At 44.1% G+C, this 25,997-nt stretch overlaps 1 protein-coding gene across 3 annotated transcripts in view; it reads right to left on the bottom strand.

Annotated features, from left to right (window-relative positions):
- Window positions 1-25,997, bottom strand: part of PRKCI (protein kinase C iota) — a 1,761,305-nt gene that overhangs the window by 180,783 nt on the left and 1,554,525 nt on the right. For all 3 annotated transcript variants that reach the window (XM_069618564.1, XM_069618565.1, XM_069618563.1), the window contains one exon: window positions 6,124-6,213. In XM_069618564.1, the coding sequence (XP_069474665.1) occupies window positions 6,124-6,213 (90 nt within the window). The remainder of the gene's footprint in view (window positions 1-6,123; window positions 6,214-25,997) is intronic.

Raw genomic sequence — 25,997 nt, 5'->3', positions numbered from 1 at the left:
CCAATTTTAGGGGGGCATTGTCAACCTCAGCTAATACTGCAGGAATATCGTACACATATAAGATATAAATAAGGGGGGCAGAGACACATCCCTGCTTTACCCCTCTATCTTGGGACACATTTCTGGTCATATTTCCGTCCTGATCTAACCTCAGGCGCACCGTAGTATTTTGAAAACAAAATGGCTGAGAGCAGGATAACAAAAAAAAAAAAAAACACTTTGCTACCCCTATGGCTACCAAAAAGGTACTCTGGGCTACCAATACGGGAAAATGTTTTGCACCCTTGGTGAAGCCAAACTTCGAGCACAGGTGGCACTTACCTAGTCCCTAAAACCAATTTAAAGTGACACAATCCTACTAGGGCAAAATGGGGGCCTTCTACTGGGCACCTTAGAGCAACCCAATACCATATACCTTATATAGGAAATAAAGGGACAAAATGGAAAGGGGACATCAGGGGAAGTCCCTCTAGCCACCAAAAAGACACCAAGGAACCACAAAAGACAGGTGAAAAAAAGCAAACATTTGGAGAACTCCAAAAGGTGGCCCTAGAATCCACAAAATAGGAATTTTGTCTTAAACTCCTCTTCCAGTTGCCATTGAAGCCAAGTATTGGTCTTTTTTTCTTAGCTCTTTTGTTCAGCAAAAGTAGAACATGGCAGCCCTCCAATGTAAAGTATTGAGTGTTTTTCTCCCCTATTCTATGGATTGGGGATATAACCTGGCAATTATAATCATTCACATGGAATTTTGAAATGCATTTAGATGAAAAACATGGGTGTTATTTTAAAACCATGTTTGTGTATTCTGAGGAAGGATTCTGAGACAGACAAAGCCTGCAATTAGCTGATGGGCCCGATCGAGTGGACTGCAATGAGGAAGGTGACCTTTGTAGGAAAGTTCTTTTGAAGGAGTCTTATGCATTCGCTGAATAAGAAGTTCTATTAATCTATGGGACCTAGATATAATCCTTCAATCAAGCAGGGATGTGCGTTAGGTGGGTAAATGCATTTCACGCCTCCCATAAATGCCTTAATGACAGGTACTTGCACCACAACACATATGAGGTAGTGTATGCATCCAATGCAGACAAGTGCATTTTGAGTGAGTTATAAACAAGCCAATGATTGAGGTAAAAAAAAGCAGGTAGGTGTAGGTGACACCTAATTAATTGGGCTGATTTTTTTTTTCCACCAAATGACCAAGCACTTCCATTTATTAAAGTAGCAATGTCTGGTGTTGGGGTTCCTTGTCACTCGCAAGATGTCCATGCATCATGGTGGCAATTTAAGATGTTCCAACTATGATGTCAGGAGAAAAGCTGACAAGGTGGTTTGTGTGACGGCTCAGATGTATTATTTTCCGCTTCTGCCAACTAAGAAGGTTGTGGATTAGGTGGCATTTGATTGGTGGGCATACAGACACGTTCAGGAGGTGTGTGTATACCACGCTGGTCTTACCCACATTAGTGCAATAAGAATCATATGTAAAAGTTCCTCAAGTAGTTTGTGTACAACTTCTTGCAGTAATGGAGTCTGGTGAAAAGCATATGCAAATATCCTGGACCAGTTCATCCATAGTGCATTGCCTAAGAACACCTGCTGTGGGTACCTGGCCAAGGAGCTCTGGATTTAGCGTTCTCACTCCACTCAACATCCACCAATACGCAGATGACACTGCTATATCTCAAGATAACCTCCATCAAAGACATCCACAGACTCAAGTCCTGCCTCATTCATCCAGTCCTGGATGTACCTGTAGCTCAACCCCGCCAAGATTGAATTTCTACTGCTGACCAACATCGAACACCCTGAGATCCAGAACTGGCTCTATGCTATGAACCTTGAGGGCTTCCCATCCCAGCTGGCCACCTGCCACAAGTCTCTTGTGTTCGACCACTCTTCAACCATCACATTGCAAGGACGACACAAATTGCTTGGTACCAACGTTCCCGGTCAGATCTGCCACCCAAGCCTTGGTCTTCTTCCACCTGCATGGTGGCAATGCCCTTACAGAAAACCTTTCGCTGACTAACCTGGCACTCCTGGGATGTGTCCTGCATGCTGCAGCACGACTCAATGGGCTCTGCCATTTCGACCATATCACACTGACCCACATCAAACTGCACTAGCTACCCCTGCGAGCCATATCTCTTCAAATCCTGCTGCATGATCTAGAAAGCAGTCACCCTGAAGTCTCCAAGCTACCTCACAGAGAAACTCAGTCACCTGCCTTAGCCTTGAACAGATACTGCCCATCAAACAGCATGTCTAAAATCTTTGCTTGCACATTCTACGCGAAGCCAGACTACATCATCCAGAGCGATGCCTTTCCACGGTACTTGTGGTCATGGAGCATTAGACACAATAAGCAGTGCCAGGTACCGACCGCAGAATTTGGCAGGAAGCCTCCCTGACGTCTTGGACCATGGGCAAAAATTCCTCATCTCCCCTTTAGCCGATGTAGTCTGCTGTGGAGGCCACTGCAGACCACAGACCAAACGAGAACTTTGCCAGGGCACAAGAAGTGTGGATTGCCCAGAAGGTTAGGTTGCCCGAAGCAAACACCTTCTTTCCCCAGGTATCCAGTCTCTTACTCTCGGTCAGCGGGGAAGAGAAGGAAAGGTGGACTTTTTCAGGCTTGCAGTGGCGGCTTGAAACAACAATGGCACTCAGGGGAGGCATTAGTGGACAAAAAGGCTGGATCAGAGGAGCAGGCCAATACTTCCTAGCCAGTTCACCGTCAACTCCAAGAGCAGAGGGGAGTCTTTGCTACATCTCTGGCAGGGAGCTGCCACAGCCACCTTGAACAATTGCAAGGTCTCCCTTTGGGTTTTTCATCCAGAATGTCCATCAGATCAAACTGAACTTTCCGTTTGGATGGGACTGATGACCTTAGGGTATCAGCAACCTTGGCCATCAGCCCCTGGAAGAATGCCAGAGGTTTGCCCTGGGAGGGGACTGGAAGGATATCCAGCTCATGGGAGGTGTCCAGTCCACTGGCCTCCTGGCAATCTGCAGCCAGCCATGGGATGTCTTCACCTTCCCCATAAAAATGCTTTGGGAAATCACTGTCCTCCTGGAGACCAACTGTTCCAAACCAAAGGGCCCTGTTCCTCTCTCTTCATCATAGAACTGGTATCATCAAAAAGTTGTGGGGACCAAAGGTTTGGCTGAAAAAACCCAAATATGGAAATCAAGAATGTCCAAGGGTACATTAAAATGGTCTTTTAATTAGGCCAGGACACCAGTGGAGGATTTCCACTGGTGGACGGGCAATCATGCCCCTAGGACTTTGTAGCTATGACCAGATAGCCTAGTTCGCAAAGATGGGTCTGAACAACAGGGCAGACTGCTGTTGTCCTTTAAAGGTTTGAAGGCAATGTTCTAGAACTCCCATGGAATTTTCATAGCAGAGAACTCCTGAAACATAAGAACATGCTTGAGATATGAACAGATTACAATACGCTGCCTTTGGCTTCACAGAAATAATCAAAGCTCATGCAGAGTCACAGTGAACGGAAAGCTTTAAATGAAAAAAGTAATCATGGGCAAAAAGGAAATGTTTGAGAATTCTCCTAGGGACAAGCAGGCAGAAGGAATCGATTCTGCTAAGTGGAAAGAAAGGAACTGAAGCCGTTGGGGGAAAAGCCAGTTTCTGGGTGGGTTTACAAATGCACTCCAGTACCTAAAGTGCAGAAATATGTGATCCAGCAAAGTGTTTAAAATGGCAAGAACATAACAAGCATGAATTAAGGCCACAGGGATGAAAATATGGAAAATACTGCGGGTACTTGTAATTACTTCAATATTGGATTCTAGGTTAATGTCGGTCCCAACACCCAGTTTGATTATATTTGTTTCCACTTGCGTAATGGCAAAGTAAGCTAAAAGACTGCCAAATGGAATGCTCAACAGAGCAACTGCCAGTGTAAGGGCTTTCGGAAGCAGCCTCTTCTGGGTGCGGCTTCCCTTCCTCTAATCATATGCCTGCTCACTGCCCGCTTAGGTGGCGCCTCTCCACTCCAAGCTGCTGTCTTGCCGCATTGTCTGAAGTTCTGCGGTCGTACAGGCACAGAGTAAAGCAGTGTGTGGTAGTGTGCCGCACTTTGTGAGATTTGCTGGCGGAGTGTGGAACTGAGTGACTAGTGAGTTTTCCGAGCGGCAGCCGCCCACCTTTGTTGGCTGGCAGCATACTCATTTCCCCCTGCTCTGACCTGTTACTTATCTTCCCGCCCTTTCGCTGTGTGGCTCAAAGCCTTGTATTTTCATATTGGGTTAGGGTAGATGGGGGTTGAACTCATTGAGCGACAGCCATCTAATTGTTTAGTTGGCCGGAGGTACATCAATTCCCCACTTGCTCCCATTATTTTCCTCCTGACTCCGTCGGGTACTTGAGAGCCTTATAGTGGGTTGCAGGGCTTATATTCCACCGATATATATCTTTGGTGACAAGACCGAGTACCACAAGTGAGACTAATGCCTCACAGGAATCAGTGGATGCTAGTGCTCGTAGGAGGAGACGTCTCCAAGAGACTAAAATATGTATATCCGAGGATGAAAACAGAGATGTAACAGAAGATCCTGTTAAGCAGGGAGATCTTGACCATACATGGGATGGAGATCCTAGCGGTCGAGCAGCTCACTCTGAACCTGTAGCTCCTCCGGTGCCCATGTCCCCCACAGACTGGTTTTGACAAAGGGGAGATAGCAGCTACATTGCCTGTGGATACCTTGGGGCTAAATGGTGAGCAATCCATTTAGATTGAACAGCTTAGTTCTACTCAATGGCAGCAAGTGAGGGATGGAATTATTGCTGATCTTCTCCAGTACATAAACTTTTATTATTTTTGTTTATGGCTGGACTTGGTGGACAAAGTAGCGACACTTGCAGAGGGGTTTTGATAATTCTCAAATCTCTCAGCAGGATTCTGATATGCCAGCTATCGATAAGCATTTAACAGTTGAGAGAAAGCCAGTCAGACTGAGATGAACTGAATTTCTCTAATATCATGGATTTGCTGAAACCTGTAAATATGAAGCAACCTTGCCCTAACACTATGGATCTATCCGTATCCGGAGTCATCGTAAGGCAAGCTCATGTCGGGCCACATATCCGATTTGGAAACTGGTCCAGGCTTTCCTTGTGCTGACTTCTGTTATCCATCCAAAAAGAAAACCTAGTCCCTTTAAGGTTTCATGTCTTAGTAAATTGCAGATGCCATATATTGCAGACAAGTCCCGAGAGAACTGGTCTTCGATCAAAGAAATCATCTTATTACTAACATTATGCAACCAACAGGGCCTGAACGCTAAGAAGCCCTCAGAAATAAGGGCTTGGCCTGGATTCTACAAAGAATTGGACCAGGGATGGTTAGAAGTTCTAATTTCACACTCTATGGAGGATAAAGACTGATGGATGGTCCCGGAAGGATAGCTCAGCGGCAGCGTGTGCGTCTTGGAAGCAAAACGACACGAAGCAACACAGGTTCGATCCCCGGGTCCGCGCTTAGAAACCTCTGGGTATTTAAGCGCGTTATAAATACGTAACTAAAACAAACAAAAAAAATTACGCAACTAAGAAGAAAAAAAAAAAAATTCCTGTAACAGCGCCTCGATGCCCACGGGCTGTGTGAGCACTTTATAAATTTAAAAAATAAAAAATAAAATAAATGGTGCACTCATGCTAAAGGTGACTGCATAATCATTAGTTGCGGTTGTACCAACCTTCCTCCCCAACTGTAATAACTTTCTTACATGAACACACCATCGTAACTGAAATAGATTATAGATTATGGGTAGTGTTTAACCTTTTCTTTGTACCTGGTCTCGACTCTTTAGCTTATTCTGCTGCCTTCTTATAGTGCGGTTTCATTTTGATTTGTTTGTAATGTTTTTTTTTTCGTGTGCACATTGAGTCCCATGGGTGTGTTGAGCTTTATGATAAATAATAATTTGTAATTGTCAGCTTTTTCATCCATCATCCAGTGCTGCAGGTTCCACTCCTAACCCCCCTTAGGTAAACCTCTTCACTTCAAAATAAATGACATGACCCTGTAGCTGCTTTACTGTAAAGATGTACAATGTTAAACAAATGTATCGGATAGAATCAAGAGGACATACCAGATCCCAATCTACATTGCGAAAAAATGGGTGACCCTGTATGTCAGCAAATCCTGTTTGTGGGTGACATCCTAAACGATCCTTTGGGTCCTAAACAAGACAAATAAAGAAAAAGAATTACATTTTGATATTATAAACAGAGGTAGGAAATAAAGAGCAAACATATCTACAACATATTAGAGATCGGCATCATGCACTCATAACATAGCGCTAGTAATGTACATTTCTCGACAAAGCCACGGGGAATAACATTTTCCCTCTTTTTTGGGTAAAGAAAGTAAAAGCTGGACAATTGGGATTTATTGAAATGCATGCTCTACATTTTCTCAGCATCCTTTAGCAATATAAATTCATTTTGATACTTCAAGAATATCAACTGTATTCACTACAGCTTGGTTTTATCATACAATAATAACATTTGGTATATTAAATTTAGAAGTAGTTTGTTAAGAAAATAATTATAAAAGAATTTACTTTAAAATATTTTAAAACATTGTTAGAAATGGAGCTAGTTTGGTGAACTCCAGGGAAACTATAGGCTTTTAGTTTTTGCCAGTGCCTTAGAAGCAGGCTAATCTGAAAACTGGAAATAGATTAAACCATCAGATTTAAAGTAAAACAAATACCATTGCTACATATTCTTGATGTAGTCTCTTTCACAGTGTCAGGCAGATATACAATTTAAAAAAAAACACAAAATTGTCAGAAAAACAGATGATAAAGGGTTGGGGAGGAACAAGACAGGCAGAATACAAGTTTTGCTACATTAAATCATTTCACTTCACTTTTCAAAGCTTTATTTTGGAATTAAAAGAAATCCTTTAAAGCATCAATGAGAAAGTGACAAAAAACAAGAATTCATCATTACCATTAATAACAATAAAGCAGTGATGCATACTGTTAAGATACTTTTCTACAATCTGGCCTGGTGGGCAGATTTTAGGACGCCACCCCAGTTATTGTGAAAAGGGAACTCTGAGAAGTTAGCCAACACCCAATCAAGTTAAATGTGGAGAGCAGTCAAGGCCATTCTCAGGACTGAGAGAGTGGGGCCAAGGGCCTTCAATGAGTGCACACAATACAATACACAATAATTAAACTTAGACAGGCAATTATCAAAATACAGCTATTTATTCTGGGCCTTTTGCATACATTGGAAAATTAAACTAACAGATATCATACAATAATTAATACACATTTGTACATTTTTTATTTTCGATATAAAATATCTTTACAACATGATGTTAAAACAATTTATAAAAGATGCAAAAAGTGAAAAAAAAAGAAAAAAATTAGCAAAGACAGTAACATAAGAACAACGAAGTACATGATATTAACATAAAACAGAGCAATTACAATGCCACTTAAAAGTAATAATAACCAAGAGAGGGACCCATAAATTCATTGCTTCAATTTGTATTCATTTATTGTAGCCAGATCAAGTTTTAAGATTTACCATATTCAAGTCTATAACAGATAAAAGATGACAGATCAATAATCAGTGGTTGCCTATATCCCCACATGCATTGTGCCCACAACAGTTCCAATTTGTAAGTAACAGGTTCATCCACATATTTCCCTATGTATCTTAGCCTTTCCTTTGCAAAATGCGCACAATATAAAACGAGATGTTTCAAGGATTCATTTACCTGGGATTTACAGAATCTACAATCTTTAGATAGTAAAGCATTGCCCAACCCGTTTTTTGTACGCTCTAGTGTAGGTATCAGGTTAAATTTAAAACGCATGTATAAAATGCGCAACTTCTGATGGGGAGTCTGTCTGATATAAGGAAGCAATGGTTTTTGTTTATGTCGAAATTTTGCATATTCCTTATACACTGTATAAGTCCCCAATTTTGTCAGATGGGAGTGCCCAGTCATGTTGCAATAATTTCTTCTTCACAAGTTGTGGCCATTTAATTAGGTCATCAGTATCCAATCATTTCTAGGCTGTTTTCACATAGTTGACCAGCAACATGGACAGATTTTGGATAGCCCTGTATTAGCATTTTTCGCAGATCTTCATATAACGAATTTGGAACAGGGTGTAATATTTTGGCATAGCTAGCCAATTTACACCATAGATATTTCGTAGCTAGGGACATAAGTCCCAGTTCGTGTACAATTATGGCGTTTGGCAAAGATGGCGTTAGATGCAACACTTTTTTTCCATATTTTGATTGGATTTTATTCAAGACTGACCCAATTCCAAGGATAAATCTAAGCCATAAATAATAATAGCTTCGACCTTGAGAGTGTAGAATTCGATCAGCTGAATCAATGAGAATTGACAGACCTGTAAGTATATTCATTTCATTTGTGCAATCAATGGCAAGGATTTAGTTGTAATTTCTACCTGCCATTTATCAATTGAATCTGAATTGGTCAAGTTATACCCCAAGTATATAATGCCTTGTGCTCGTGGAATGATCATCCCTTTGATGTTCCATTGATAACGAATTAACTTTCTCTTATTTGTGAAGACCAGAATATTCAATTTTTTTGAATTCAGCTTCAGGTTATGATTGTCACAGAAGTCAATTAGGGAGTCCAATTTGTTTTGCAGTCCAAACGGCGTTAGATCGAATAATATAAAATCGTCAGCAAATGCTAGCCAATCTATGCGCAAATCACCCATTTTTACTGCAAAAGAATTGCCACTTGGCCAGAAGCTGCCTATCTCAGTTAGATAAAGATTAAAGAGAGTAGCTGCAAGATTGCATGCCTGTTCTACTCCTATGTGTGTGGGAATCGCAGGAGTTAAAGTTCCATTATTATCAAGTTTTATCCTGTAATTTGTATTGGTGTGTAATAATACTATCATGGCTGTAAGATATGATGGTATTGATATTTCTTGCATTCTTTGCTACAATATTTGTCTTATTACTGAGTCAAACGCCCCAGATATGTCCAAAAGGGCCATATAGATCGGTCCATGATCTTTCTGCCTGGTAAGTTTTAAGACGTGTGTCAACATGGTAGCATTTAAGTGCGTGCCCATTCCTTTACAGAAACCTGTTTGGTAACGTGAAAGAATGTTCTGTTTAGCAATACAGTCATTTAGATCTCTTAAAATTAATGCAGCAAAACTCTTTGCGGAAACATCAATAATGGCTATGAGTCTGAAATTACCCGGGTCATTTAAGGGACCTTTTTAATGTATTGGTTTTACAGGGGCAGATAGCCAGGATGATGGTACAGTTTTAGATTGAAATACACATTCCAAGCGCCTTAGTATGATTGCTGCCCATAACTTCGGGTCATCTTTTACAATGCACCGAGGGATGCCATCCGGCCCAGCAGCCTTGGAGGGTTTCAATTTTATTATAATCTATACAATGTCATCTAAGCCCCATGGACATTGTGTTGGCAGCTCTGTCAAAGTCACCACAGTTTTAGGATTACTGAATTTCTGTGGCAAGGCATATTTTTTCTGATAAAGTTCAATCCAATCGTTGCCGCTCATGGCCGAACATAATGTAGGCATACCTTTCGATAGCGGATCTTTCAGTGTCGACCAAACCTCTCTAGTGTTTTTATCTATGAGATTGTGAATCATTTTTTGATTAGCTTTGAAAAATTTATCAAACTTTAGTTGTTTAAGATCATTTTTGTATCTTGTCAGAATTTTCCATTTTTCATTAGGATAGGAAATTCTACCATTAGCGTGTTTCAGCAGATTGCGTATTTCGCTGTTTTTTTGTTTTTTCCTAAGGGCAATTGCAGCATTATAAATACCACTATAGGCATTTGGTTGTTCAGATATTTTTTGCTTTACTAGCCCTTCAACATGGCCCTGTATCATAATATCATGCTTTATTTCACAAGCCTTAAGATCACATGTAGACATCATTTCAGCATTTGTTTTAACCATGTCTCTATTCACTAAGTAGTTCAATTGTCTGTAGAGGCTAGTGTTCCATCTAATAGATATTGCCTTCTGATCCATTTCTAATAAAGGCAAGGTAGGTATGAAGTTATACACTGGAAGATTACATTCGAGGCAACATTCCAAACTGCCATGATCACTAAGGTGGGAATATATGATGTTACATACAGTTGCCGTATTGGCTAGGGGGCCAGAAATCACAATGCAGTCAATCGTGGAGATTTTAGATCCACGAGTCCACGTATGCAATGGCTCCTTTTGGGCAAAAGGTATTACTTGCATGTCCCATTGTTCAAAATAATCTAACCATAATTGACCCCTTTCATATGAGGACATAGCATATAGATAATTTGATATTTGAGGCCCCACAGTCGTCGTAAGATTAGAATTGAAATCGCCACCTATAATGATTTGCATATTTGGAAAGTTTGCAACAGCATCTGTCATAACATTATTTAGTTTGTCGATCATGCTGTCTACACGCATTACAGTCGGATTCCAGTAAATTGAAATGATTAGCATATTTGAGTATATTTGAACACTTGAGGAAAGTTCAATGGCGAGAATGTCTGTAGAAGTAAACACTTGCCGTACCTTAACACTATAACTGTGTTTCACAAATATAGCAAGCCCACCGGATGGGCACCCAAATTGTAACGCTCACCTGGTTCCCACGGAGGCGCGGCGTCGAAGGCGCAGAACTCTGAAGATGGACAGGAAGGGCCCCTCTATTCTGGCTTCCCTGGCTCGTTGGATACCCTCCTGTGCGTGAAAAGGGAGTATTACCAACTGTGGAACAATGCTCAAGCCTCCCACTCCCTTCCAACCCTCTACGATACCTCCTCCACGATTCCCCGTGAAGCCTCATCTTAGGGTTTGGAAGGATGAGCTCTCCATCCTGCTTCTGATGCAGGGGCGCGTTGAAACCCAGTTACTTCACTGGATTGAGGATTGATGGGAGTTCAGGTAAGCTTGACTGTTCAGGTAAGGCGCTGTAAAAGTTCTGTTCAAAAGTTCAAGCTTAATAATAATGTGCGTTGTCTAATTGCAGCAAGTGCTAATGCTTATGTCTTTTTCCCCTTAGGGGCCGGGGTTCGGAGTGCCGGAGATATGGCGCCGACCCGAAGTGAAACAGTTCTGGATGAGCGCTCAGGTAATGTCTTTGCATTCGCTCATTCAATGTCTTTGTCTTTTTTCCCCATAGGGGCCGGGGTCCGGAGATGCCAGGAAGCGGCAGGACCCGAAATGCAGTGGGAATAATCCAACAGGTAAGACTTAAAAGGAAACTGAGCTTTCCTTATTCCTTTTCTCCCTCTCACCTTTGTTCTTGTCTTTTTTCCTCTAGGCGCCGGGGCGTAGCTGAATCCGGAAGATTGCTACTGAAGATGGAAGCGCCTTGCAAAGGTGAGTAAAATGCAGCGCTTGAAACAAAATGCCTTTAAAATGATGTCTGCCTCTGGGGTTGCTGGGCCCGACCTGGATCCTTAGAGGTAGGCATCATGACAGTACCCCCCCTCAAGGCCCCTCCCAAGGTCTTTTCCTCCGGGGGTTTTGGTTTGTGCGGGAATCTTCGAAGTGCGTGAACATAGTTACTGGGTTCCCAAGATCTTTCCTGAGGTCCATATCCTTTCCAATCAACAAGATAGAAGAGTTTCGACTTAACTATCTTGGAATCTAAGATGTCTTTCACTTCGAATTCTAATTCTCCATCAATCTGGACAGGGCCTGGGGGCTCAGACAGTCTGGTTCCAGGTTGTACTGGTTTTAGAAGAGATGCGTGAAAAACGGGATGAATCCGCATGTTGGATGGTAAATCGAGTTTAAAGGCCACTGGGTTGATAATAGCTTTGATGTGGTAAGGCCCAATGAATCTGGGATTAAAAGTTCGCTGACCCTTGAGGGGTAGATGTTTAGTTGCTAGCCATACCTGATCTCCTACTTGGTAAGGAGGAGTTTTACTTTGGTGCAAATCAGCGTTTTCTTTATACTTTTTCTTGGCTTGCTATAAGTGGGTTGTAGCTTCTTTGAAGGCTTGGGTTATTGTGGAATGTAGGTGATTTACTGCAGGCATCTCCAGGGTCAGAGGTGGATCTAGGTCAGAGGTCCGAGGATGGTGACCATACAGGGTATAAAAAGGAGTCTGTCCGGTTCCAGAATGCACTGAATTGTTGTATGCATATTCTGCAATCCAAAGGATGTCCTTCCAATTCAACTCGGATTGGTGTAACATGCACTGCAGATATTGCTCGAGAGTCTGATTGGTTCTCTCGGTTTGTCCGTCGGTCTGGGGGTGGTGGCTGGTGGATAACCGCACGTCTATTTGTGCTAGTTGGCAACATTTCTTCCAAAAGTGGGAGATAAATTGACTTCCACGGTCTGAGACTAATATGAAAGGGAAACCATGTAACCGCACTATATTTTCCATAAATTCCTTGGCCAAGGTGGAAGCTGAGGGCAATCCTTTTAAAAGGATAAAATGGGCCATTTTGGAGAATAGATCCACTATTACGAGAATCGTGTTGTAACCACCACAAGGAGGCAGGTCAGTTATAAAGTCCATTGACAAGGTGTGCCAAGGTGCTGGTGGAATGTCCAAAGGTTGAAGTAGGCCGGCTGGCCTTTTCTTTTGACTCTTATTTTGGGCACAGATTCCGCAAGACAACACAAATGACTTTATGTCTTTTCTCCAAGAAGGCCACCAGAAGTGGCGTTTGATCTTTTCTTCTGTTTTCGCGATACCAGGGTGTCCTTCCATTAATGATTCATGACGACGGGTAATGACAAGTTCCTGCAATTCTTTACTTGGCAGAAATAACCACTCTTGGAAGTAGGGTAAATCATCCTTAACGGTGTAGTGAGGACCCTTTTGACTCCATTCCAGTAAGGCAGAAGAGTCAAAAAGCTGTTTTACTTGAGCTTGGATGTCCTCAATGGTTTGCAATGAAGTCAAGCCCAGAATTCTTTGTTCCGGTATGATTGGCACAGGTTCTAAACTCGAATTGGGTTCTTCCATGCCTATCCGGGATAAGGCATCTGCCTTACCATTCTTGCAGCCAGGGCGATAGGTAATTACAAAATCAAATTCCGCAAAGAATAAAGCCCATCGGAGTTGTCGCGAAGATTGAGCTTTGGCCGTCTTTAAATACTGCAAATTTCTGTGGTCCGTAATTACGGTGATGGTGTGTCTTGCACCGAGAAGATAGTGACGCCAAGCCTTGAAAGCTGATTTAATAGCCAGTAGTTCTTTGTCGGTAATTGCGTAATTGAGTTCAGGTGGAGAGAATTTTCTGGACCAAAAGGCTACAGGGTGTAGTTGGTTAGTTTCTGGGTCTCTTTGCAACAGGACAGCTCCCATGGCCGAACTGGATGCATCGGTTTCCACGATGTAAGGGAGATCTGGGCGCGGGTGCTTCAATACAGGTGCAGAGGTGAATTTGGTTTTCAGGTCCTGAAAGGCTTGTTCAGCCTCAAGAGTCCATTCAAAGTGTTTGTTTTTCTTTACGAGAGCTGCGATGGGTTGAACAGTTCGAGAAAATTCCGGGATGAACCTTCGATAGGAATTGGCAAAGCCAAGCATGCTTTGCACTCCCTTCACAGATCTAGGAGATGGCCATTTGAGAATGGCGTCCACTTTCCGCGAGTCCATTCGGATTCCTTGAGGTGTCAGGATGAATCCGAGAAACTCCACTTCTGTGGTATGAAAAACACATTTTTCGAGCTTGGCAAATAATTTGTGCTGGCGCAATTTCTCAAGAACTGCCCTAACATGGTTTCGGTGATCAGATTCTGAGGAGGAATACACCAGGATGTCGTCAATATAAACGATGACACAAACATCGATAAGTTCCCGAAGAACATCATTCATGAAGTACTGAAAGGCGGCAGGTGCGTTGCACAAACCGAAGGGCATTACTTGATATTCGAAGAGCCCAAATTTGGTGCGGAATGCAGTCTTCCACTCGTCGCCCTCTTTTATACGTACCAGGTGGTAAGCTCCTTGGAGATCTAGCTTGGTGTACACACGAGCATCTTTTACTTGGTCGATAAGCTCAGGTATCAGGGGCAAAGGGTAACGATTCTTAATCGTTATCTGATTTAGGGCGCGGGAGTCAATACAGGCCCTAAGGTCTCCTTCCTTTTTAGGTACGAAGAACAAAGCGGAAGAGACTGGTGACTTTGATGGGCGAATGAAACCATTGGCCAGGTATTGATCCAAATACTGGCGCAAATGCAGGTTCTCAGGTTCAGTAAGAGCATAAATCCTACTACAAGGTAGTTGTGCATTGGGTACCAAGTCGATTTGGCAATCGTAAGATCGATGGGGAGGTAAGGTGTTAGCCTGCTCTTTCTGAAAAACGTCTTGGAATTCTTGGTATTCAGATGGTAGCTGTACAGGGGTGGAAGTTACAGAGGCTAGACACATAGCTGGATTCCTTGGGTAACAGGTTGGTTCACAATCAGGAAAAGTTATCTTCTTTGCTCGCCAGTCTATTCTCGGATTATGTGTTTCTAACCAAGGGATTCCAAGAAGTACTTGAAATTGTGGGGCCTTGATCACATCAAACACGATTGCTTCCCGATGTCCGTCCTGACCCACCAGAGTGATTTCAACTGTGGAATGCGTTACAGGCCCTGAGGCTATTTCGGTTCCATCAACTGTAGTAATTACATCTTGGGCTACTTTCGGGCGGAGAGGAAGCTTAATCCTGGAAGCCAATTCACGGTCTATGTAATTTCCAATAGCTCCACTGTCTATGTATGCTTTTATAGCATGCAACTGCTGAGGCTGTTTTGGGTTCACAAGCACCATTGGCATGACAAAATGCGAGGTCAAAGAGTTTGTTTTCAAGCTCGGCAAGCGGACCCCTATGCTTGTCGGGCTAGGTCGTTTCCCGAACCAGGTGTCAATAACTCGTTATCAGTGGCTCCAACCACCTTCTTGGGTGGTTTAACTGGACAACTTTGAAGAAAGTGACCGGAAGTTCCGCAATACAGACAAAGTTGCATTTGTCGCCTTCTCTCTCGTTCCTTCTGCGTTAATGGTCCTTTAACACTGCCAATTTGCATAGGTTCGGAAACGTCAGTACTCCTGTAGTTAACGTGGGTCTTGATAGGTACTCTGGTTTCATACTTGAGCCGATCTGCTTTTCTATTTTGAAGTCTGTGATCAAGTTGAACCACTAAGTCTATGTAGTCTGCGCAGGCCTGGGGTGGATCTACTATCTGAGCTATAACATCTTTAAGCTCTCCGCGCAGGCCTCAATGAAACAATGTGATTCCCCTCTATTCTGGCTTCCCTGGCTCGTTGGATACCCTCCTGTGCGTGAAAAGGGAGTATTACCAACTGTGGAACAATGCTCAAGCCTCCCACTCCCTTCCAACCCTCCACGATACCTCCTCCACGATTCCCCGTGAAGCCTCACCTTAGGGTTTGGAAGGATGAGCTCTCCATCCTGCTTCTGATGCAGGGGCGCATTGAAGCCCAGTTACTTCACTGGATTGAGGATTGATGGGAGTTCAGGTAAGCTTGACTGTTCAGGTAAGGCGCTGTAAAAGTTCTGTTCAAAAGTTCAAGCTTAATAATAATGTTCGTTGTCTAATTGCAGCAAGCGCTAATGCTTATGTCTTTTTCCCCTTAGGGGCCGGGGTTCGGAGTGCCGGAGATATGGCGCCGACCCGAAGTGAAACAGTTCTGGATGAGCGCTCAGGTAATGTCTTTGCATTCGCTCATTCAATGTCTTTGTCTTTTTTCCCCACAGGGGCCGGGGTCCGGAGATGCCAGGAAGCGGCAGGACCCGAAATGCAGTGGGAATAATCCAACAGGTAAGACTTAAAAGGAAACTGAGCTTTCCTTATTCCTTTTCTCCCTCTCACCTTTGTTCTTGTCTTTTTTCCTCTAGGCGCCGGGGCGTAGCTGAATCCGGAAGATCGCTGCTGAAGATGGAAGCGCCTTGCAAAGGTGAGTAAAATGCAGCGCTGCAGCGATCGAAACGAAATGCCTTTAAAATGATGTCTTCCTTTTCAGGGCCGTTGGAGAAATGACTCCGGGATGCAGATTTAGCAGGTAAGGGCTTTTCTTCTCCTATTCTCTTCCTTTCTCCCCTTGCAGGTGTTCCAGGGTGCTGGCAGGCGTGGCTGAAGTCAGGATGCAGGAGCTGACACGGTGAGCGTCCAGCTGCTAGGTGCAGAACAACGCGAAGCATGTGTGGCTGTTCGGGTGGGGTTTAAATAGCCTTGGAAGAAGTTCCTGGTATGTATCCTTCCACCAATCAGGTATGTATCCTTCCCCGACCACACCCGGGTGGTGAAGTAGTCCTACAGGTTAAGTAGTCCCATTCAGGCCTCAAGAGGGCCTGGATGAAGCAGCAAGGTCTGCATCAGGTAAGTGTGCACCCAAGCACTTAAACACATATCCTCTTTTATGAGCCTGGCGCCTAAGGCGCCAGGACTGGGGTCCGCTATGAGCCTGGCGCCTAAGGCACCAGGACTGAGTCCAAAGGGCCCCGACTTGGGCCCGCTGAGACTTCCCTGGGGAAAATGATGTCTGCCTCTGGGGTTGCTGGGCCCGACCTGGCTCCTTAGAGGTAGGTATCATGACACAAATGAACCTTTCACAGCATGGGCACAGAAGGCCGTAAAGCCTTCTAAGTAAATGTTCTGAAGTGCCATGGTTTCTTGCACTATGATTATAGCAGGTAAGTTACCATATTGGATCTGCTCGAACCATAGTTTTAGATTCTTAAACCCACAACAATTCCATGAGTTTATCAGAAGTGCATTGTTTTATGACTTTTCTTTACCTGGCAGTTCACCAATTAGTGTTTTCATTAGAGGTTCCAGCCAAGCAAGGCTCGGTAACAATTTGTGTAACTGATTCTGATTGTAGTCAGATTTTTTTCATGCATACTTGCGAACTGGGTGTCTTGTACATCTGCACTGGCCTCACATTGAGTTGACGGAGCATGGTATTCAACAAAACATGTTGCGTCTTCCATCGAATAGTACAAAGATAGATCATACCCAAGCATTTGAAAATCTTTTTCATGTTTCCATATTAATGAAGCAATTATTGTAGATTGGTATTTGCAAAGCATCCTACAATTAGGGACATAAGGGAGTGTGATCCAATCAATGTCGTTAGACACCAAGTTACGCTGGGCTGGTATTTGATGGAACACTCATTAATGAGGCACGGTTTAAGTTGGGTTTGTCGACTTTCGGCGAATCCACCGTCCAACCCATCACCAATTTCATTTCAGGTGAGACTTCCTTATAATTTAGGGTTCTCTCAGCTCCCTGTCCATCAGATGCAGGGTTAGCATTGATGGAGTGCTCCTTTTCGCACACATTTAGGCAAGCAGGCGACACGTGTGAGTTAACATCCCCAGATCCCTGTGGGTGCACCTTTTCTTTGTCAACAATTCACCCTTGGGTGTTTTCGCTGCCCTTTGATTCATTAGTCAGAGAAGTAGAGCCATCAATGTTAGTTACAGAGCCTTGTGAGTGTTGAGATAAAGAACATATTTTTTATCCATTTTTTCAAAAAACCTTTGTAACTGTGTTTGTATCAAGAGAGGTGACTGTGTTATACCACTCTCTTTAATTTGTTCAACAGTATCTACTTCTTCTCCCTGTACTTTTTCCTTATTCAACCCCTTTGACAGGATTGTTGATGAGTTTGCATTTTCATTACTCTCATCGATGCCCAAAAGTACCTGACTTTCAGTATTAAGCTGGGTTATATCAATAATCGTTTCATCCTTTGCTTTCATGTCATCATTTTTTTTCTGTGTGTTTGTATGCATATCCTGTTTTTTTTTGTTTTTTTTATTGTTATTATTTGTAGTTTTACACCCCAATTGTGTGCTGGCACATTGGGCACTTGTGTTGGTCTGCCTCTTCAATGCTCTTGCATGAAGTTGTTTTGCTTTGCAAGACATAAAAAAGGTTGACTGTTTGTCATTGCCAACTTCTGTCAGGGCTTCAATGGGAGCTGGACCTTTCAGATTGAGACCATCATTTAGGTCAATCAAATCCGTTAGGACCGTAGGACTATCAGGAGAGATTTTCTATACAGGAGTTTTTAGTTCGTCATCCCCGTCAAGTTGTCTACCCATCATCTCCACGGGTACTAAATTTGCAGCCAACAATATTTTTTCTAGCACCAAAATTCGGTCATGTTGCAATTTATCCATATGGAGGAAGCTGATTCGTTTTGTACTCATTCTCACTCACCCGTGGGGTTATTTCTATGATGTCAGATTTCCCCCAGGAAGTGGTTTGCGTGGACTGAGAAATCGACGGAGGCGTAGTATTCGCATTTAATGCCCCTACGGGCTCTGCCAACTTATTATCATGCCATGCCTTCCCACTAGCAAATTGGTCTGCCCAGAAAGTGTGACATTTCTCTTGTGCCATCAGAAAACCTTCTATTCTGCTCAATCTAGAATTGATTTCTGAAGTTGCTAGGCTCAGGGCACCAATTGGCCCATGTGTATATTCGTGCCCTTTGTCCAGCAAATTCAGAATCCTTGCTAATACTGGAAAGTTCTGTAATCCTGTTGATTGAGATCCACTAAGGTATCTTCAAGAGGGTATAGTGGCAAAGATGAGTTTGGTTGCCGTGGTATCTCAGAGATCCATTTAGGTAGGCATGGGTCAGATCCTAGCACAGGTGAGTGAGGATAGGTTATATCAGTTGGGTTACACCGTAACTCATGTGCAGGTGAGCTAGCATTTTGTTTTGGCTCTTTAGTGTCCCACCCTGTCTCCTTATTTCTTGTTTCCTTTAGTTGGTTCAAATTTGCTGCAATAGCTGCATGGAAGTGTACTTGCTCCCTAAAGCCACGTGTGCTAGCCGCTGGGGTTGATGGCCCGTTTGATAAGCGCGTTCTGCTGTGCAGTTCAGCAAGAACCGCTGGTGCAACCAGTGAGGTATCCACACTAGGTATGGTATAACCATCTGTAACTGCACCCAGTAGCGAGCTATCAGTGATGGGTATGTTACATATCGGGTTTGTTGGGTAAGTAAGACCCTCATTACTCTCCGTGTGAATTTGAGCTGTAGTATCAGTTTTGTTTGTTTTTGTAATTATTACATTTTTTAAGTGCTCCAGCTCCAATGAATCTGTATTCAATATCTGTAGGAATAGCTGAGACAGATTCAATTTCGCTAGATGTCTTGCAAGCACATCTCCCTTTTTTTTTGTGTGATTTACGGATTCCTGTGAAACTTCGTCGTCTGACACGTTCCCCTCACTTAACATAGAAGGAGACCCATTTAGACACCTTTTCCCATTATGCAATTTTTTTACCATACTATCAAAACTACACTCACAGTTACCACAGTCTTCAAAGTAAACACCAACCTATTAGTCAGTAGGTAATATAGAACTCCAAGTGGCCCAAGCGCCCCCCACCCCACAGATAGGTAAGCAGCAATGGAGTTATAGCTGTCCTCCCATCCAGTAGTCAAAGCATACACTTGAGAACACTTAATGCATATGAGCAATACTAGGTAATATAGCCAACACCCGATTTAGATACCGTATTAGCCTTAGATGACCATAGGAGGGTGTCTCTGCATCCCAGCGCACTGTGAACAGTAAACAGTACTTGCTGTACTTTATCGGTGCGCGCGCGGGTGCGCTGCTGCGAGTGTATTTATTCTCCTCCCTGCGGTACGAGCACGTCAGGGGGGGGGCGGAGTCACCGTATTTTGGCGCCCTTAAACAAAATTAGAAAAAAGAATATATCAGATGGCAGCTAGCTACTAATTTTAGCACTGTGCACAGCGTGCACAACAGTCACCTTCTTTTGTTTCTGATGACCAGGCACTCTGGTGTTGCAGGTAAAGACGTCCTCTTCTCGAGCACACAACAACCCGTCAGTGCAAGCGTAGCAGTAGTCGTCCACAAGTCCAAGGAATAAACGCTTCCCGACACGCAGCAGCCTAGGATTAGAGTGGCGCCACAGTAAACAGTACTTGCTGTACTTGATTGGTGCGCACAATAGGTTCATATATGTATTGAAAGTCACTTATTCAAAAACTAAGCATATTAAACGCAGTAATGTTGGAACCAAGTCACAAGTGAATTTCCCTAACTTCAGCACTCCAATCCCCAATGAATGAGGCCTTGCGCCCAAAAAGTCGCAGGAGCTACAATGCCTCTCACCAGAATGAGCCTTAGCAAGGATGTTCTAATTAGCTTGTGTTGGTGAGGAATCAAAATACCTTTCAACAAATCTGCTAAGTAAGTAAGTAAAGTGTTCTTTTGTATTTCAGGAGTTACTACCCAGGTTCAACAACCAAAAGGCATTGGAATGGAAGGTTTAGGAAACAAAGTGACGTATTCCCAATGTTGCCCTATTGAGGAGGGGTCGGGTCAAATGATCTGCATTTACTTGCCCCCCCTGACTCCAGATCGCTTGATGGGTCTTGCTAGAGGTTGGATTTCCCAGCGTTGGTTCGGGCGAGAGGTGCCCAGGAGATGTGGGTGCAAGGATTCTTCCGGTAGGGTGCAGATGTAGAATGCAACCCTTTGTGATGAAGAAACGTTAGATCAACCGATGCAGGCCTCTTCAGGACACTGCACAGGAGGGAGGAAGGCGAGTTGCAGCGAGAGTCTCCACATACAGGTGACGACACATTCTTCAAGTCGCAGTCACAGCAGCCCCTTTAGGACAGGATCCTTTGATGCTGGGATGCTGAAATCCAGGGGGACGGCAACTTGTACCACAAGGCGACAACAACCAAAGTTACAGGTGCAACTGAGGAACAGCAACAGTTCTGATGAGGTATCCCACGAGAAAGCTGATCAGTCCACCAGGTGATCCATGGACACTTCTGAAGGCTCAGGAAGGCTGGATCCTCAAGAAGGCATAATGCTATGTACCTAGTAGTAGCTCCTGGTGACTGGTTACTGCTGGATACTATGAGGAGCCAAGAATTAGACGTTGACACAGAGGACTCAGTTTTGGCTAGAAACTTTTATTCAAAATCAAAAGGGTTGGGGAACTGCCTTACCATCTCTATGCTGGAAGGTATTTCCCTACCTGAATCCAAAACTAAGGGGTCTGCCTGTTGTCAAGATGTCCAAAGTTAAAATACGTCCTGTGTCTGAAATCCTAATCTCGCCCTCACACTTTAAAAATTAACTCTGAGGTGCAAAGGATTTTCTCTCTGGATCTCAAGGTGTACAAATGTTCCAATTCAACAAAAAGATATAACTCCAACCAAGGGTTCCAAGAGGACAATGTTCACAGTGCCAGGGAATGGCTTCTTTCCCCAGATTCCCGTTACCAATATGCAAGTTTCTTGTAGCCAAAGAGGTTGTCTTCTCCCTCTTGGCGTGCACACAGTTGTCGGGGAAATCAATCCCTTCCCCAGTTTCCTTTTTGCAGATAATGTTCAAAACAAATCTGGAAACTCTTATAGAGTCCCAGTTGCATGCACACTGGTTCCATTGCGACGTGAAGCACAAATACTCCTTTCAATGGACTGCGACATTCAACATTCCACAGCAATTATTGTGCTTCTGTTTAAATACTCAAACTACTGGTGTTTGTCAGCACTGGATCCTCTCCCAAAGTCCATTCCAGAGATTCCCTTTTACCAAACCTGTGACTGTGTGCAGTCCAATCATGAAGCTCCACCCTGGCATTCACCCCTTCTAGCACTTGTTGTAAGCTGTCACACCCTCAAGCTTCCTTGTTCTTGCATCGCATTCTGCACCTCGTGTAGCTGTGACCTATTTTGAATCTCTCTGCCTTGCTGACAATTTTGCCTTGCGCATTTCCTGTGACTCTTCCCTGCTCTTTTGCTGACTTTCTCCATATCTTTTTAAAAAAAAATGTCAAAAACTGTTTTTATTGGCATTTCGAGAATTAGAATAACAAACAACCCCCCCCCCCCCCCGACCCAGTCCCCCTACTACTCCCACCATCCCCACCCCTCCCACCACTGTGCAGATTATGTTTGGTGTGCCACAGACCATATGTTATCATACTTAAGCATTTCAGGCAATAACCAATGCAGGTTCTGAAGGCAATACATAACATTAAAGTTTTCATGTAGAAAGTTCAGCACCACATCAGAGTCTTTAGTAAACGCAGAACGGTCTCCTTGCAAGGAGTATGTCATACATTCTAAAGCTGTACAGTTCCATACTTTAGCAAACCAAGTCTGGGATATGAGGTGGGTCCCCTTTCTTCCAGTTCTAAGCAATCACAAGCAGTGCAGCTAGTTGCAATATTACATACGCCTTCGGAATTGCTTTCGGACGTCGTCTGAAATCCTCTTTCATCGTGCCCAACAGATAAGATCGCAGGGAGGGAGGTGTTTGTATAGAAAATATTTCACACATGTGCTTACTCACCTCTCCCCAATCCCGTGCCAATCCCGGACAGTTTAACCATACATGTTCCCAATTCTCCACTGATCCGCATTCCCTACATTTGTCAGAAATGGTAGGTTTCACGTGACCAAGACGGGCTGGAGTATAGTGCCAATGCACCATATGTTTATACCAAAATTCTGTGATTTGGATCGACAAAATGAGTCTAGCTATTGTTCTCCACAGGGTTTCCCATTCCTGATCCAGAAGCTCCACCGCCAATGTTATCTGCCCGCCTTTTGTACAGCTAATCACCTCGTTAAGAATCCCATCCCTCATTAACATAGGTAAGTTAGAGATGAGGGCTGTATTCCCTTAGATGGATGACACAAAACTTTTAAATGGAGTTAGCTCCCTTACAGCCACTGCCTTTACCACAGGGGCCAGAATCCAGTGTCTTACCTGAAAGTATTGAAACCTACGATTTTCATGTAGATCCAGCTCCCGTTTGGATTGTATAAATGATTTAAGCTCTGTCCCCTGAAACATTTCTCTCAGCTTTTCGGACCCTACCTCTTTCCATTCTTAAATGCATTTGGTTTGAGGCCAGGAGTGAACTGGGGATTAAAAAACAAAGGTGTATGGGGTGAGGGAAACGTCGTTAAACCATACTTTTCTACTCCTGCATCCCTATCCTCCACAGTATGCATAATTTCACTTGCATGTATGTTGGCTAGGCGGTCTTGTTTTGGTAACCACAATACTTCCCCAAGTCTGGATCCTACTACCGCTTGTTCCATCTGTACCCATATTTTCCTGGGTGCACCCAGGGATCATTCCCTATCACCCTCAATTGAGCTGCACGGTAGTATGTACAAATATTGTGAAGGCCTTACCCTGCTTTTGCTGTTGGAAGTATTAACGTGGTCAGAGCTATCCTCAGGGTTTTGTTACGCCACACAAAAGCCGAAACTGCCCTATGTATTTGTGAAAGAACGACAGATGGACCCGAATAGGTAACGCTTGGAATAAATAAAGGGCCTTGGGGAGGGTAAACATTTTCACAGAGTTGATTCTGTCTAGCCATGAAATCATGAGTGGATCCCATTTTTATAATTGTGATTCAGTTTCACTCAATAGGGGAGGATAGTTAGCTGTGTATAGGCCTTTAAGTGTTTTGGAGTAATTATTACCACCAGTAATTTAATCCCCTCTGTCGCCCACCCTAGTGGAGCCTGTGCATGCAAGTCTTGAATTTCCGCAAGCAACAGCGATACATTTAGGATCTCTGATTTGTTCACATTTACTTTGAGGCCTGCCACCATTCCAAATTTCAGAAATGCCTGGGTAACCACCTATAGCATACTTCACTGTTCCGCTGCCATAAGCAGCATATCGTCTGCCTAGGTCATCATATTGTGACGGGTACCGCCAAACATTATGTCCTTTAGATCCTCTATTTGCCTAATCGTGGCTAATAATGGTTCCAGATGTAATGCATACAACATAGGCCAGCGGGGACACCCTTGCTTGGTACCACGCTGAAGAGGGATAGGAGAAGATAGGTAGCCATTTATTAAAAGCCTTGCAGTAGGATCTTTAAAGTTTGCCTAAACACACCCAATATATTTTGGTTCAAATTCAATCGTATCTAGTGTCAGAAAAATAAATGGCCATTCCACACGGTCGAATGCTTTTTCCGCATCAATAGAGACGACAACTGCTGAAGTCTGTTTATTCTACACATTCTCTAGAATATGACACTCTGCGTATGTTATTGCGCATTTTCCTAGACTTGATGAAACCGGTCTGGTCCGTGTGTTTTAAGAGGTAGAAGGTGGGGGGCGTGGCCTGGCGCACCAGCCATGCATTCGCTCTTGTAATGGCCTCTGTGAAGGGCCCGCTGCTTTGCTGATGTTAGCGGGATGTCGTCGCTTCAAAGCGGAGGAAAATGCCCACCAGGTCATGAGACGTTTGGGGCGGCTGCCCCGCGAGGCTCGAGAACGAGCACCTTGACTCCCGCGGCTCCTCCAACGTCCTATCCCAAGATGGCGGATGGAGCTCCCAGACCCGGCAACAACACGAAGAGGAGCCCAGGTATTTGAGATCCCTGCCCCTAATGAGCCCTTTCTGCAGCTCCCTGCCTCCTATATACCCATTCTGGGCGATTTATAGTCCCCGCTACGGAGGACCAGTCAGCTGCGAGCCGCAAGCCCTGGAGCACCAGGCGGAGTCGGCCCACCCTGCTTGAGCACTCGCAGCGCTGAAGCTTTGGGGCTGGGGCTCCGGGTCGGCGCCACACGCGGAAGCAGGTGATTCAAGTGGCGAGAAGAGCAGGGGGCTTTCTCGGCCCCCCCACCCCTGTCCCTGGAAACAGTGAGTGGCTCTGGCAGCTCCAAATCAGCCCAGGCCTCACCTTGAAAACTCAGCTAGGCCTGCTGCGATTGGAACAACTCCCTGGCCACACTAACAACAGTTACGCTCGCTGTCCCCCCTCCTCATTGGAGAGGGAACCAACGCTTGGTGACAGCCCAGCCAGACCTCGTAGTGCAATAAGGGAGCCCTCATAACCTCCAGCTACTAGTACCACCCACAACAAACTAAGCTGGGCAGACACTCATTCCAGGAGGAACAGCTAAATAAGTGACACTCTTCGTTCTCCCCCTGGAGTTGTTCTACCCCCCTATCCCTCACTTTCATTCGTGGGGTGCCCCGGCCCACATAACAGCTCCCCGCTCCTGACCACAAAGATGCAACAACCCTGACCACAATCTCTAAACCGTGAATAAGTGGACCCTCCCACCTCGCCCGGTGCTTCGCCTGGGGGACGCAATTCGGGAAGCTCCTGCACCAACAAATAGCAGAGTGGGGAGCCCTTTTGATCCCTGCACAGCAGCACACAGTGAACTGTTTCTACACAATAATCTTACCTACCTTTCCCACCTTGGAAGTCACCAAATTCCTCTTCCGTCAACCGGATGACATCATGGCTAAACAGTCGAAATCCAGTAAGAACACAGACATAGCTACGATGTTGCTGACAGAGGAAGGAAACAGTAACCCCCTAAGCTTACACCACAGAGGTCCCCAGATGATAGAGGGTTCCTTGCTACCGAAGATGACATTCAATTCTTTATGGAAGATATCAAGGCTGAATTTAGGTTGTGCATGACCGAGCTTACCACAAAGATGGAACATACCAATCAAAGGGTAACGGAGGCAGAGCATAGACTTGGGGAGGTTGAGGATCGGTCCCAAGGCCACGCAGTCGCCCTAGGGGAAATTCAGCGCTCAATCAGAACCCTGCAGGACAAATGTGAAATCCTGGAATTTAAACAAGACCTCGAAAACAGGGCCCGGCGCAATAATCTTCAGATTTGTGGGATTCCAGCTTCGGTTCCGGACAAAGATCTTTTTTTATTTTTTTTTTAAACTTTTCTTTATTGGCAAGAAGTAGCAGTGACACACATGTCATATTGAAGCATGAATGATGAAGTATAAGTACTACAGAAGGTCATATACAGTCCCAACAGCGGTTAATTACAATAGAGGCGTGCATCATGTAGCGAGATCAGCCCCCTGATCAGGAGAAGGAGGGGATGATAAGAGCTCCAAGTCCACCTTACTGTTCAAGTAACTACAAAACTC

This window comes from Ambystoma mexicanum, chromosome 10 (genome assembly GCF_040938575.1).
Source record: "Ambystoma mexicanum isolate Mex_15411 chromosome 10, UKY_AmexF1_1, whole genome shotgun sequence".
In the NCBI taxonomy this organism is placed as follows: domain Eukaryota; kingdom Metazoa; phylum Chordata; class Amphibia; order Caudata; family Ambystomatidae; genus Ambystoma; species Ambystoma mexicanum.
The sequence above is the reverse complement of the archived record's forward strand: the minus strand, read 5'-3'. Positions and strand labels throughout refer to the sequence as shown.